Source organism: Marmota monax, unplaced genomic scaffold (genome assembly GCF_021218885.2).
Source record: "Marmota monax isolate L192 unplaced genomic scaffold, Marmota_monax_Labrador192_F-V1.1 WCK01_AAM20220418_F8-fsc00078, whole genome shotgun sequence".
Lineage (NCBI taxonomy): Eukaryota > Metazoa > Chordata > Mammalia > Rodentia > Sciuridae > Marmota > Marmota monax.
In genome coordinates, this window is record NW_026694865.1 from 5,985,107 (window position 1) to 5,999,215 (window position 14,109).

Below are 14,109 nucleotides of genomic sequence, written 5' to 3' on the forward strand. Positions count from 1 at the left end.
TTCATGAATCCTGAAGAATAACTTATTGGAAAATGTGGTTCTAGAGGGAACAGTTGGGGGCCATGGGTAGAGGTGTATGGGATCCAGGCACGTGTCTGGAGCTGCCTGAGCAGGAAGTGGGTTTTCAGAAGGCTGCATGTCTTGGTGGTAGGGTGGGTACTAGGAGGAGACTGCCCTCAGGGACCTTCAGAGGACTCTGGTACACAGTCAGCCCTCTGGAATGGCTGTATGAGAAGAAGGCAGTCAGTGCCACTTTGCCAGTGCTGCTAGTTTTGGCAAAGGCTGTTGGAATGCTCCATGCAAACATGCCTGCAGCTCTTTCTAGCCTCACACACTGGACAGGAGTCGACTGTAACCAAGGGGTGGAGGGCCTACGTTTCCTTCCCAGCACTCTGCCTCGACCCTGCACTGCCCCCTGCCTCCCCCTGGAGCCTGTCTAATCAGATCCAGGCCTGGCCTTGCCAGAGGTCCTGGACCAGGAGGAAAGTGCCCCCTCCCCTCCCTGAGTGGCCCTGGATCAGGCTCTCAAGAGACCTCTCCCCTCGGGGTGATTTATAGGGGTGTCCGGGAACCGTTTCCTGCCGGTTTCTGCTCCCTCTCAACCCAAGGATTACTGTTCTCACTCTCTGCCCTCTGTCTCTCTCACAGCCTGGCTGTACCCATGGCAGGGGCTGGGAGAGTCCTCCCCAGATTGCCTGGGGACAAAGGTGCTTTCTTCTTTCTTTTCCCTATGGTATCTCAGGCCCTCCACTCTGGTAGGACTCCCAGCCACTGTCCATTACTACCTTCATCCAGTTTGAAGAGAGGGACCCAGCACTGTCCCCACCAGGCCAGCAAGTGCCAGCAGAAAAAGCATAAAATGTCCACAGTCAAAGTCACAGCACCACCACATGTCCACACCACTGATGTCACTGACAGTCATTCGTCCACACTGGGTGCGCAGAGATCCAACCCTCAGTCTGTCCAGCCTCCCATGTCTGTCCAGGGTCTCCCTGAGAGAGACCATGAGGACCCTAATGCTGCTGGAGCAAGAACAGATTTGTGAACAGAACGTGCTCCACCCTGAGACTGCAGCAGGCCTGAGCAGCTGTGGATCCTTTCTCCCCTCACTTTGCAAAGAAAAAATACTATTGCTTATGACCCAGGAAAATTCCAAGCCTCCAGTTAAGATGAGTAGTAGTGCCCAGAACATGTGGCCGTGGACACGGCCCACTCGTGAAGAAGGGTGGAAGCAGAGCTGGAAGGTCCCAGAAAGGCTCTGTGTCTATCCGTTTGTTCATGCTGCATGCCCTGGCCTCCCAGAAAGCCCAGGGGCACCTAAGGGATATGCAGGGCTGACCAGAGGAAGGGTAAGGATTTAAAGAGGGGAAAGAAAAGGGAGGTTGGGTGACCAGGACACCTGTGAAGCCAGGTGGACTCCCAGAGGTGGGGCTGAGGACCATCCCTAGGCCTCAGTACCTTCTCTCCAACCAGCCAGAAGAGGCCAGTTCAGTTTGTAGTCTGCCCTGCTGTTACCTGCTCTGGAGAGAGAAAAACCTGCTGGGAAGTGATAACTAAGGGACACCCCAGCAGAGGGCCCAGGACTCAGTTTCCCTTTGTAGAATGAAGGGATTTGCTTCTGAGTGGTTTTCGAGGGCTTTTAAAGGCAAAACTTCCCTTCAAATTAAGTGTTAGGCAGAAGTGCCACTCAGTAAAGCTGATGGAGGGACAGCAAGGAGCTGCTCTGATGGAAGGGGAGTGTGGGCAGGGAGAGGCTCAGCTGCATCCCAGGGATTCCGGGGGACCCCGTGTGAGGGATATCAGACTGGCTCCCACCTAGACCTCCCCAGCATCACATCCAGCCCCTGCCATTGTCTGCTATAGCTGTAGTTTAGTCCCCGGGAGTGGGGGGAGGGGGGTGGCGGGCAGGGAAGGGACTAAGACTGTGGGCTGGTCAGTAGAGGCCAGACTTCTCCACCCCAGCACCCTGAAGAACAGCAGTACTTTCCATGTGTCTTTCCTCAGGCCAGCTCCTAGCTGTGGGTGCCTCCAGGGAGCCCAGAGTGGAGGCCAGAGGCACAAAAGGATTCTGGTTCCTTAATGAGGAGGCATCTGTAGTCAGCACAGAGCCATTAGCTCCCGCCCCAGGTGTATGTGGGGGGGGGTGCTGTGAGCTCCTCTCCAGCTGCAGTGAGGAGGGGGCAGGCCACTCCCTGGCTCCCTAATGGGCAGGGCCCAGAGGGCACAGACTGCAGACCCAGGAACCTGGGTGTTGGTTCTGCCTACCCCCCAGGCCTGCGTCCATCCCTGCACTTGGGGTGGGGGGAGGCCTCTACAGCACCTCAGCTCCTCCCTCAAGCCCCTGGACTGACCTGCAGGCTTCTGGCCTGAGAGAAGACTGGCTGACTTCCGTGCTCCTGGGGATCCTCTCACCAAGCCTGACGGGGTATCTGCTGGACTGCTTGTCCAGCAACCCGAAACCCCCGTGGTCTCAGGGTCCTGTCTGTAAGAGCTACACCACATGGAAACACACGCTAAATTACGTATACAGTGTCAGAATCACAGCAGCTGCAGGAGCTGACAGATTCAAGCCCCCATCCCCATCCAGATGGGGACACTCAAACCACACCCATGAAGACACAGCCACTCTTCTGCACAGCCCCACACGCGTACAAAGGGGCGCCCACACCCATCAGCCGTACTCCCAGGAGGCCCTCAAAGAGGAGGAGGCAGGGCGGGGGATTTTTATGCATGTTTATATTTAATGAATCACATGCAAATGAGATGGAGAATGCGCCACAAAGGAGCCAGCCCCCAGAGACTCTGGATGGAAGGGCACAAAGGCTTGGCCTTTCAGGCTGCCCTGGAGTCTAGACCAGGCCCGTGGACTGAGGGGACCTGAGACAGGAGGGCATGGGGGCCATGGGGAGGGCTGCCACACCAGAGAGCCAAGGGCCAGCAAGGGAACAGGCTCCAGTGTCCCTGCTGCTGTGGGGGAGGGCTCCTCCTGAGAGGGGAGCGACTGTCCCAGTTGATGGAGTGCTGAGGGGCGGGGCTGCTGCCTGGACAGATGGTGCACCGCCTTCCGCACTTGAGGCAAAGTGGATTTTAATGAAACCACAGCCCTGGCTCTGAAGCTGGGAACCCGTGTGGGAGGCACCCTTCCCCAGGCTCTACTGGGAGGGGCTTGGGCATGGGTGGGGTTGGGGGGCAGCAGGGACACTTACCCAGCCTGAAACTGGGGAGCCCGGTGGTTGCACTTCAGCTCCTCTGCCCTAAAGCTCCTCTGCCCTGGCCTCTGCAGACCCCGGTTTAAGCAGTGAGTTCAGATTCCCCCAAAGGTGTGGGGGGCTCTGAATATTTATGACACATTGTAATGTAGATTGGTCGGTTTGACAGTCTTCTGAGAGATTTGTCACCTTGGATGGATACACCACCCCCTTGGGGCATGTGGAGAAACTGCAGAAGAACTGGAGGTGAAGGAGGATGAGGAAGGACAAAATACCCTTCTGGTCCCCATAACTGGGATCTGACGACTTTGCTGCGTCTCTGCTGGGCAACATTGGACTAATCGGTCTCCTCTCTGGGCCTCGGTTTCCAATTCTGAAAAATGATATTCAGGGCTTGCACCGCACAGGGGGAGTTTATGAAAATAAGTCCAAAAGCAGCTGAAGAGGTGGGGAGCAGGCTTGGGGTCAGTGCTCTCTCTGGCTGGTCTTCGTGTGTAGTTCTGGGGTATCAGTGCCTCCAGGAAGCCCCTGACAGACCAGCATCTCCTTGTTGGAGCTGTTATCTGTGTGTTTGTCCCACCTTTTCAAAGCATCCCAGCCCAGCCTGTGCCACCTCTTAGGGGTCTCAACCATGAAAAGTGCTGGCACATCACCCACACTGCTGCCCTGTCTCACCAGCCCCAGAAACCTCCATGCCCCCATAGGAGTAAGCACCACCTGTATGGGTGGTCACCTACCCCGACCCATCCATGTCCACCCTTCCTCCCTCTGCGCCTTGGCAGTGTGCCTTACCATGGTCTTCTCTTCCCCCAGCCATGTCTGACTTCCACGTGCACCCCCAAGCCACCGTGGGCGAGGAGGGCGGCGTGGCACGCTTCCAGTGCCAAATCCATGGGTTGCCCAAGCCTCTGATCACATGGGAGAAGAACAGAGTCCCCATTGACACGGACAATGAGAGGTGAGCCTCGTGTGGCAAGGACAGAGGCCAGCCAGTGACGCCAGACTGCCCATGGCTCTGGGAGCTGCTGCCAGCCCCCCAGGGTGATTCTGCCACTGCATTTGGGGTTGGTGTCCATGTGGCTTGCACAGCCCCAATTCTAGGCTCATGGACATGCTCATGAGGACTATGTGTGATGACTGTCATACTGGGAATGAGGGTGCCCGCCTGTGAGAGTCCCAGCATGTCTGTGATGACAACTGTGTTGTTGGCACAGTACCTGGTCCCGGGCTGTGTCTCTGATGCTCAATGTCCCTGTGGCCCACAGTGCCAGTAGCTGTGCTGGTGGTCAACTGTGTCTCTCCAACAGGTACACATTGCTGCCCAAGGGAGTACTGCAGATCACAGGACTTCGGGCCGAGGACAGTGGCGTTTTCCACTGTGTGGCTTCGAACATTGCCAGTGTTCGGATCAGCCATGGGGCCAGGCTCACTGTGTCAGGTGAGGGCCCTTGGCCTGCCAGTTCTTCCCCTTGCCAGCTTCCTAACTCAGTCCCACGACTGGCCTCCGGAGCCAGGGCCACCCAGTGCCAGCTGAGCAACTCCCAAGCTCAAAGCCAAGTGCTGGTGGCTAGAGGAGGACCAGAGGGTGGCGGAGGAGGTGGGTGGGAGGTCCACCTGGACTCCATTCTCCCAGGGAGGGCCATCCTCTCATCCCCAGGCTTGCCCATTGCTGAAGGTCCTGTGGGGCTGGCCTGGGGGAATGATGTGCGAGACGCCCTGGTTCCCTGGCATCTCTCTGCCCACAGGACCTGGTTTCTGGGTGGGGTTTGTCCTAGGTTGTGGGTAGGTGAGAAAGTGCGGCCTTTCCCTCCCAGGCTCAGGCTCCGGGGCCTACAAGGAGCCGACCATCCTGGTGGGGCCTGAGAACCTCACCCTGACGGTGCACCAGACCGCAGTGCTGGAGTGTGTCGCCACTGGCAACCCGCGCCCCATTGTGTCCTGGAGCCGCCTGGGTGAGCCTCGTCCCACAGCCTCCACCCTGCCCCCACCCGCCCCCTGGGAGGCGGTTTCATGGTCTCATCGCCCAGCACTGGGGGGGACTTTGATTCCTGTTTGTTCTCGTGGGGGTCAGTCCTCTCCCTGCGACCTGAGGAGGGGCTGAGTTCCCCCTCCTGGCAGGACCAGGGACGCAGACCTGCCCACTACATTCTCCCTCCCCGTGCAGAGCTGGCTTAGCTCCCTGGGTTACCCCGTCCAGTCCAGCGCTGTCCCCTCTTTGCCCTGGCCTCAGCCCTCCAGAACCCTCAGCGCAGAGTCTCCTTTCTCTTGCACTCACCCATGCCCTCTGTACCCTGTTGCACCCTGAGCTGTGCAGTCCCAAGCCCCCCAAATCTCAGCCAGTCATCCAGCCCTGGCTCTGGGCTCTCCCAGTCTCTAGCCTGGTCCCCTAGCCCCCCAGCCTAAATCCTGAGGCAGCTGAGGGAAGAAATGAAAGGGTGCAGATGGGCCCACATTGTCTGAGCAGAGAGGTCACTGGGGGAAGGAAACTCTGGAGGGGTGGGGTGGGGTCGCATTCACAAGGAGACTGTGCCACATTGTAGCAGCTGAGTGATCAGGGAAGGAGGGGGCAGCAGGCGGGATAATGGAGTAGATTTCACCACTTCAGGGACTGAATGGGGAGCTGTCTCCTTGTGTTCTGACTGTGCTAATCTGATCCTGGGGTGGGGGGAGGGTCTGGGTCCCTGGGAGAGGCTGAGAAGAGTGGCCTCACCATCAGGAGCCAGTAGGCATTGCCGGAACCATCTGGTCCAGCATTTCCCAAAACACGATTAGAAGGGACAGAATGCTCAGTGGCCTAACAAATTCGGGAAACAAAGTTAACCAGGTTCCTTAACTGCAGGACTTCTCAGAGCCTTTATATTAATGATCATTTTAACTGACCATCCAGAAGTGGAATGGATATTTGACCGTGGAATTTTTTTTAAGAGAGACAAATGAGGTTGGGAAAAGTTGATGGAATCCAAAGCCCTTCCTTTATGGACTGAGAAATGGGAAAGGGACTTGAAAGTTAGCAGCGAATCAGCAGTTACTGTGGAATCAGGATGCTGGACCCTGCTGTGGGCGAGAGCACTGGCCTGCTCTCTGCCACCTCTGGGGGCAGAAGACGGGGGTGTCAAGCCAAGATGAGGGCTCTGGAGAAGACTGATGGAAGGGTGGACCCTCTGGAATGTTCCTGTGCCTCCCCTCCCCCACTTCCTTCTCAGATGGCCGCCCCATTGGGGTAGAGGGCATCCAGGTGCTGGGCACGGGAAACCTCATCATCTCAGATGTGACAGTCCAGCACTCGGGGGTCTACGTCTGTGCGGCCAATAGGCCGGGCACCCGGGTGAGGAGAACCGCCCAGGGCCGGCTGGTGGTACAAGGTAGGGACCAGCCATGCCGGAAGGGGGGGCCCTCCGCACTGCCCCTCCTCCTGTCCCTCCCCTGCCCAGTCCTGCCGCTTCAGCATCCCATGTCACCCTGTACCCACTTATGCCCTGTCCCTTGCCACTCACCAGGTCCCGGCAGCAGCTCTTGGGAGTCTGGGGGACTCCCTCGGTTGCGCAGCCCACGTGCCCCCCTCCTCCCTGAAGTCCCGCTGGCCACCCCCCGCCTCGCTCACGCGCCCCCCACGTGCCGTTCTTATTCACACGTGTGGCACTAACACGCTCACACCTGCCTGCCTGAGGCTCCCTGAGCGACTGTCATTTTCACACGTGCTCGTCAGCGCCCGCTGCATGTGCAGAACGGCCTGGGCGCCCAGGGCACGGGGCCCCTGCCGCTGACCAGGTCAGCCCTCCGTCCCAGCCCTGGGGCTCCACTGTCCCCAGGCTTGGATCTCCATTCAGGAGTGGTTGTTCCCTCCTTGAGAGCAGAAGGGATGGGAAATGGGGGAATTAGGAACTTAAATGCCGCTTGTTTAGCATTCCATGTGCCGTTAATCTGTCCAGATGAAAGTGATGGAGCATTTCATTTCCCGGGTGTTAATAGAGGCCTGAGGCTTGGGATTGGAGGAGAGCGGAATGGAGTGTGGGGCTGGGGGGCCGCTCTGAGGGCTCATCCATCTCCCCGTCATTACCGCCTCCGAGGTGCAGCCAAACCTATTAGCACATTTATTTATTTAACAATTTCCTGAACTGGGAGCTCAGCTTGATTGCTTTCGGATACAAATGTCAGTCTTTTGAGTAGTGGTTACAATGGAGTCCTCTCTTGGGTCTGCCAGGGTAGAGGAAGGAGGGAGGGAGGCTGGGGTCCTGCTAGCCACATGGGGAGTCTCCAGGGGGCCATGAATGTCCCAGCCCACCTCAGCCCCACGGCTGCCTCCCCAGCCCTTCACGGGCAGCTGTCTCTCCCCTCTCTACCTGGCTCTCACCACTCAATGCTCCTCTGTGCCCAGCCCCGGCGGAGTTTGTCCAGCATCCCCAGTCCATCTCCAGGCCAGCTGGAACCACAGCCATGTTCACCTGCCAAGCCCAGGGTGAGCCGCCCCCTCATGTCACGTGGTTGAAGAATGGCCAAGTGCTGGGGCCAGGAGGCCATGTCAGGCTCAAGAACAATAACAGGTGTGTGTGTGTGTGTTCGCATGTGCACACTGTTGGGGAGAGGACTGGGGAAGAGAGGGAAGGGGCCTGGGTAGTGGCCTAGTAGGCTGTGCAGTCCCGCTGGGGAAGAGCACAACACTGGGACCGGAGACTCAGGTTCGCGTCCCTGGGAAACCTCAGTCAGACAAGTTGCTTGTCTAGAGGGGACCTGAGGCTCTCCTCTCCTTGCAGCACACTGACCATTTCTGGAATCGGTCCTGAAGATGAGGCCATCTACCAGTGTGTGGCCGAGAACAGTGCTGGCTCGTCACAGGCCAGTGCCAGGCTGACCGTGCTGTGGGCCGAGGGCCTGCCTGGGCCCCCTCGCAATGTCCAGGCTGTCTCTGTGTCGTCCACTGAGGTCCGTGTGTCCTGGAGCGAGCCCATGATCAACACCAAGGAGATCATCGGCTACGTCCTGCACATCAGGAGGGCGGCTGGTGGGTGGGCCTGGGGGGCACAACCAGCTTTGCACCCCCACACCGTTGTTTCCCATCCCTTTCTACCCTGAGTGTCCCAGAGAGCACCCTCCTCTCCTTCCCCCACTGCGGCCCCACTGCCCTCACTTCACAGGTGTTGGCAAGGTTGCCTCTTGTTCCTCACCCCCCCCCGCCCTGCGCTTTGCCTCCCCAGACCCTCCAGAACTGGAGTATCAGGAAGCAGTCAGTAAGAGTACCTTTCAGCACCTGGTGGGCGACCTTGAGCCCTCTACAGCCTACAGCTTCTACATCAAGGCCTACACACCAAGGGGGGCCAGCTCAGCCTCCATGCCCACCCTGGCCAGCACCCTGGGTGAAGGTGAGACTGGGTGTAGAGTACAAAACCACAGACAGAAAGTTTTGATGAAGCCCTCACATCTTGGCCTCCTCTGCCTTTAGCTCCTGCCCCCCCGCCACTGTCCGTGCGGGTCCTGGGCAGCTCCTCCCTGCAGCTGTTGTGGGAGCCCTGGCCCCGGCTGGCCCAGCATGAGGGTGGCTTCAAGCTCTTCTACCGCCCTGCCAGCAAGGCCTCCTTTACGGGTCCCATCCTGCTGCCTGGAACTGTGTCCTCCTACAACCTCAGCCGGCTGGGTGAGGCTTGGGGCTGGGCAGGGAGGAGGCGGTGTGGTAGGGTCACCTCCCCGCACCCTGCCAGGATGGAGCTGGCTGGGGGGCAGTTTCTCACAGCCTTCAACCCCCAGACCCCAGGGTGGTGTACGAGGTAAAGCTGCTCGCCTACAACCAGCACGGGGACAGCAACGCCACTGTCCGCTTTGTGTCTTTGAGGGGAGCGTCTGAGAGGACAGGTGAGGGCTGGGATGGGCGGTGGAGCTACATTGGCCTGAAGGAAGGAGGACAGGGCCTGAGGGGCGGGGGGAGCAGGCCAGGTAGGAGGGTGTAAGCCTGTAAGCGCACAGGCTCAGACCTGTGGGAAGCTTGCTGTGTGGCATTCTGTGTGGTGTTGGTCAAACTACTTACCCTCTCTGAAACACAGTTTTCTCCTGTACAAACAGGCATAATAAAGCCTGTCTTAAAAGGCCATGGCAAAGTGCTATTCCCAATATCTGGCTCAGAGTTGGTGCTCAGTAGCTGGTAGAAAGAACTGGAAAGGTTGGGCTAGTGTCACATAAGTGAAGTGGAGGGCCTGACTGAGGGAGAAGGAGCCCCAGAGGCTGGGTGTATGGGGGTGCTCCAGGCCGGGAGAGCCGCAGCCCCAGCCTGCCCCTGCCCGTTAGCTCTGAGCCCACCGTGCGACTGTCGGAAGGAGGATGCTGCCAACCAGACGTCCACCACAGGCATTGTCATTGGCATCCACATCGGGGTCACCTGCATCATCTTCTGTGTCCTCTTCCTGCTGTTTGGTCAAAGGGGCAGGTGGGTACTGGGAAGGGCAAGAGGCTGGCTGGGGCGGAGGCTCAGCCCTTGGGACTCCTGCCCCGGAGTCCCCTAATTCTGCTTACCCTTTAGGGTCCTCCTGTGTAAGGATGTGGAAAACCAGCTCTCCCCTCCCCAGGGTCCCCGGAGCCAGAGGGACCCTGGCATCCTGGCCCTGAATGGGGTGGGCCGCGGAGAGCGAGGCCAGCTGGGCCGAGGTGAGAAGTGCGTGGACGCCAAGGAGCTGGAGCAGCTGTTCCCCCCAGCCGGGGTGGTGGGGCCGCCTGGCTCCAGGCCCACTGTGAGTGCCAGAGAAGCTCCTTTGACCCTGACCACTCTCCCACCCTTCCCCCCCTCACCTTGGCCTTGGTCATTGGCGTTAGCCAAACTCTGGGTCTTCTCTGGGCACAGAAGTCCTGGCCATGCTCCTCTGCACCCCTGTCGGGCAGAGGCCTGAGGTCTCAGCCCAGGGGTGGGATGGAGCCTGAGCCCGGCCCTGGGGGGGGTCTCTGGGCCCTGCCTGGGTCCTCCTGCTGACCCTGTATGCTTCCTTTCCCCAGCAGGATCCCACAGCCCCTGTCCCGTGTGAGGAGACCCAGCTCTCCACGCTGCCACTGCAGGGGTTTGGCTCTCTGGACAGGAGGGCGACAGAGGCCAAGACCCCCTGCACAGGCCCTGTGGCTGCCCCGTTGCCTCTGGACAGTGGCCCCGACCTCCTTGGAGAGGGACAGGTGACCCAGCTTTCTGAGGCACCCGCTGCCCAGCCAGCTCACTCCGGACAGTAGCCAGGGCCTGGCAGGCTCTGCAGGGGGTAGCCCCCCGTTCTCAGGTCGAAGGCAAGAGTTCTCCTGCTATGTGGGCTTCAGGTGGCCCTGGGCTCCCCAGCACTTCTGTCCTGACTGGAGGCCGGGGTGGGCCAGGCCTAAGGGGCCTCGGCAGGGACCCCGGAGCTGGAGGGGCCCTAGGGAGCCTTCCCTCCTCAGACTGACGCCCTGGCTGCTGCCTGGTCCCCACCTGCCTGGGCACTGGGTGGCTGGCGTCCCTTAAACGGAAGCGAGAGGAAGGTGAACTAGACTCAGAGCCCCCCCCCCCCCCCGGCCGGCCACGAGCCCTGCTCCCTTGTCTTCTCAGGACCCAGTTCTGCCCTTTGGCTCAGCACCTACCTCAGCCGGAATGAATGTCCTCGGGGGAGTGGGGTGGTGGCCTAGTTCCTGCCCCACAGAACCCGGATGCACCTACCTCAAGCCCCTCCCGGGCGCCCCTCCCTCCCCACGTGTTGTCTAGAGTTAAGAAAGGAAAAGAAAAAAGAAAAAAAAAAAATGGACGTCCCCATTTCCAGGTGTGAAAGAAAACGTCTACCTCAAGGCTCTGGCTCCGGGGCCTGTGCCCTGGACCCTCTGCCCAGCCTCTGCTTTGCCCGGCCTCTGCTCTGCCCACTGCCCTGCTGCCTCCCCCAGAGGAGGCCCGGGCCCAGTGACCCATGGGGCCTACAGAAACGAAGAGGGAACTGGTCAGAGGGAAAAATGTGAAAAAAGCCAAAAATGAGAGGAAATGGATTCCTCGAAATGTAAATCCTTGTCCCAAACTAGCCACCTCCCAGCAGCTGCCATCGCCTGCCTCCTGCCCACGCACTGTTACCCTCTTGGCACACCTGTCCCCCCATCGGGATCCCCATGACCCTCTCCACCTGGGCCTGGGGAGGTGGAACGTCACCCATAGCCACAGCCTGTGTCCTGTCCTTCCTCCTGGGGCAGCCTGGCCCCCGAAGGTGCAGTGCGTGTGGTGGGGGGGGGGGGGCGTCCCTGGCCAGGTCCCCAGCCCTCGGTGTGGCAGGCCAGCGGCTGACCCTCTGGGGCCCTGGACACCCTCTGTCAGCAGATGTGGCTGGGAGGTGTTTTGATGGAGATGTGTTAAGGGCCCTTGTGACTTTTCCTTTCTGTTGTGAACTACTTAGGTGAAGAAGAAGAAAAACCAAGGAAACAAATACCTATTTTTGGTTACACTCAGAAACATTTTTTTAAATAGAAGAACTTTTTTTAAAAATAAATAAAAGATACGTGTATTCCTGAAGAATGAGACTAGAACCTAAAGTCCTTTGACCCCCACCCTCTAGGGACACCCCACCCTGAAATTTAGTTCATTAGCCGAAGAAGGTAGAATTTGTGGTGTTTTCCTAGGAAACTAGAGTAGTGTCCTGTGGACTGGGGAAGGGTGGTCCTCCCTCCCCAGGGAGGGAGAGGGCAGTGCCAGACCCCGGGGCCCTGAGGCAGTCCCCTGTCTGCGCAGAGACTTCCTTCTGGAGCCCACTCTCCCTTGGGGAGGGTGGAGCTGGGCCACCTGGCCTGACTTGGGTTTTGTCACACACTACTCATTTTGACTGAATAAAAGTCCTGTTGCCAAAGTGAACTTGAGCGTGTTGGTGGCTGTCAGCTCCCTGGGGAGGGGTGGGCATGCTGGGTAGGCCAGACACCCACCCACTCCCCCCCAACCCATGGTGTCAGAGCTTGAGAGGATGATGGCAGAGCCCGGTGCATCATGACAGGCACTCACCAGGCTATCTCCACGTGCCAGGCAGGCTGTGGGACCTTGCGCTGCCTTTCAGGGTAGACACCCTAGTGACTGTCCGGCTTCAAATTCCAGACCTGAAATCAAGAAAGGGAAGAGAGGAGCCAGGTGTGGTGGTGCACACCTGGAATCCCAGCAACTCTGGAGGCTGAGACAGGCAGATCGCGAGTTCAAAGCTGGCCTCAGCAACCCTGTCTCTAATAAAATACAGAAGAGGGCTGGGGATACAGCTCAGTTGGTAGAGTGCTTGTCTTGTATGCACAAGGCCCTGGGTTCAATCCCCAGCACCACAAACAAAAGGGGCCACTGGGGATGTGGCTCAGTGGTTAAACACTCCTGGGTTTAATCCCTGGTATCAAAAAAAAAGGGAAGAGAGGGACAGAAAGAGCCAAATCTCCTCCACCCAGATGGGGCACGCCCCAAGCCCTTGTCCAGGCCAGGCTGCCTGGTTCCAGGGTCTGCCTGCTGACGGTCTCCTTAGCCCCCAGTGAGGACACTGAGACTCCAAGGTAAAAGCCGCCCAGGACTGAGCCTCCTGGACAGGAGCTGGGGGCGCTGTGTGCTTTTCAGGTGTTGTCTATGAGAGGCTTTCCTTCCCATCCTAAACAGGAGGAAAATGAGGCTGACCCAGTGACTTTTTCCAGGGCACCCAGCCGGGACCGCTGGGGAGGCCTCACCATTCCTCTACTGTCCTCTTGGTCCAGGTTCCTGAAGTCAGGTGTCCAGGATTGCTGAGATTGGCCAGAGGCCAGGGGAGGCCTGGCTTGATGGTAGTCATGCTGACCAAGATCTGAAGGTCTGAGCTGACCCCAAGCCTAGTAGGAGGCAAGGATGTAAAGCAGCTGCTACTGAAGTGGAAAGCCAGGCCTCACTCCTGAGGACTCTGCAACTGTGGGAGTCAAGTTCTCCCCCAAAAACTCCTTTGCAGAGGAACATACCAGGATGGTGGTTTATAAAGTGACATCCCCACTGTGGCTGGGGTGTGGGGAGCTTCATGGGGTGGGGGGCGGTTGTCACTCTCCCCTCCCACCTTCCTCCAGAGCATCTCCACGTTTCTCTGTCCTGTTTTGAACTCTGTGGAATTTCAATCAAAATCAAGAGTCTGCTCCTGAAGGGATGCTTTTGGTGGTGGTGGTGTAGGAATGGAGCAGGGAAAGCCTCTGGCCCAGCGCTTCTGGAAGAGACCTGCAGGACAGGGGGCCACAGTGATAGTGTTGGGGATGGACGCTGGTCCAAGCAAGAGAAGCCCAGGCCCGTGTGCTGTCTGTGCTGAGTCTCCAAGGAGTGTCCCCACTTCCCCTTATTATCCTGGGGAAGGTCTTGCCCCGGCAGAGGGGAGATGGCACCTTTCTTACACAGCCCTTTACACAACTCCAGCAGCCCAAGGGCTACGGGGGAGGGGTGTGTGTGTGAAGCAGTCACTGTGCGGGTGGGAGTCCCCCCCAGAGCCACCTCCTCAGAAAGTCCAAGACGCTAGCACTGCCACCAGAAAGGTGCCCAGAGACGTTTAGAAACCACCCCAACATGGTCCCCTGAGATGTGCACACAAGTCACATGCAACTGTGGCCGGGCCTGTTCCTGCCCCCACTGGGCTCCCTGGCTAAGGCAGGAAAGCTGGGAGGAGGAGGGGAGTGGCCCTGAGGTGGCAAAGAGCCCAGAGGCCGAGGTTGGCGAGCCCCGGTGCCCCAGCCCCCCACACCCTCTTTGGGCATCTAGGTCTGGCAACGTGCCCTGCTCCTCCGAGGCCCCCAAACAACTGCCCCAAACCCCGGTGACTTAATGCACTTCCTTTGCCTTCTAGCCGTGGGCAGGGCTCTGGGGACAGCGGTCTCTGCTCCACTCAGCACCAGTCAGGGAGGCATGAGGCCGAGGCAGGAGCCATCTGAAGTCTCCACAGGCCCAGGTCCAGTGGGCGGCTGGAAT

At 58.9% G+C, this 14,109-nt stretch overlaps 1 protein-coding gene across 1 annotated transcript in view; it reads left to right on the top strand.

Moving 5' to 3' along the window:
- Igdcc3 (immunoglobulin superfamily DCC subclass member 3) overlaps nucleotides 1–12,027 on the top strand; it is a 41,768-nt gene extending 29,741 nt beyond the window's left edge. Inside the window, exons 3-14 of the mRNA XM_046426543.1 lie at nucleotides 4,023–4,167; nucleotides 4,517–4,647; nucleotides 5,024–5,161; nucleotides 6,413–6,571; nucleotides 7,585–7,750; nucleotides 7,961–8,208; nucleotides 8,402–8,566; nucleotides 8,647–8,838; nucleotides 8,949–9,053; nucleotides 9,483–9,621; nucleotides 9,715–9,922; nucleotides 10,185–12,027. Of these exons, the coding sequence (XP_046282499.1) occupies nucleotides 4,023–4,167; nucleotides 4,517–4,647; nucleotides 5,024–5,161; nucleotides 6,413–6,571; nucleotides 7,585–7,750; nucleotides 7,961–8,208; nucleotides 8,402–8,566; nucleotides 8,647–8,838; nucleotides 8,949–9,053; nucleotides 9,483–9,621; nucleotides 9,715–9,922; nucleotides 10,185–10,406 (2,018 nt within the window). The 3' untranslated portion in view covers nucleotides 10,407–12,027. The remainder of the gene's footprint in view (nucleotides 1–4,022; nucleotides 4,168–4,516; nucleotides 4,648–5,023; nucleotides 5,162–6,412; nucleotides 6,572–7,584; nucleotides 7,751–7,960; nucleotides 8,209–8,401; nucleotides 8,567–8,646; nucleotides 8,839–8,948; nucleotides 9,054–9,482; nucleotides 9,622–9,714; nucleotides 9,923–10,184) is intronic.
- Nucleotides 12,028–14,109: the final 2,082 nt, after the last annotated feature.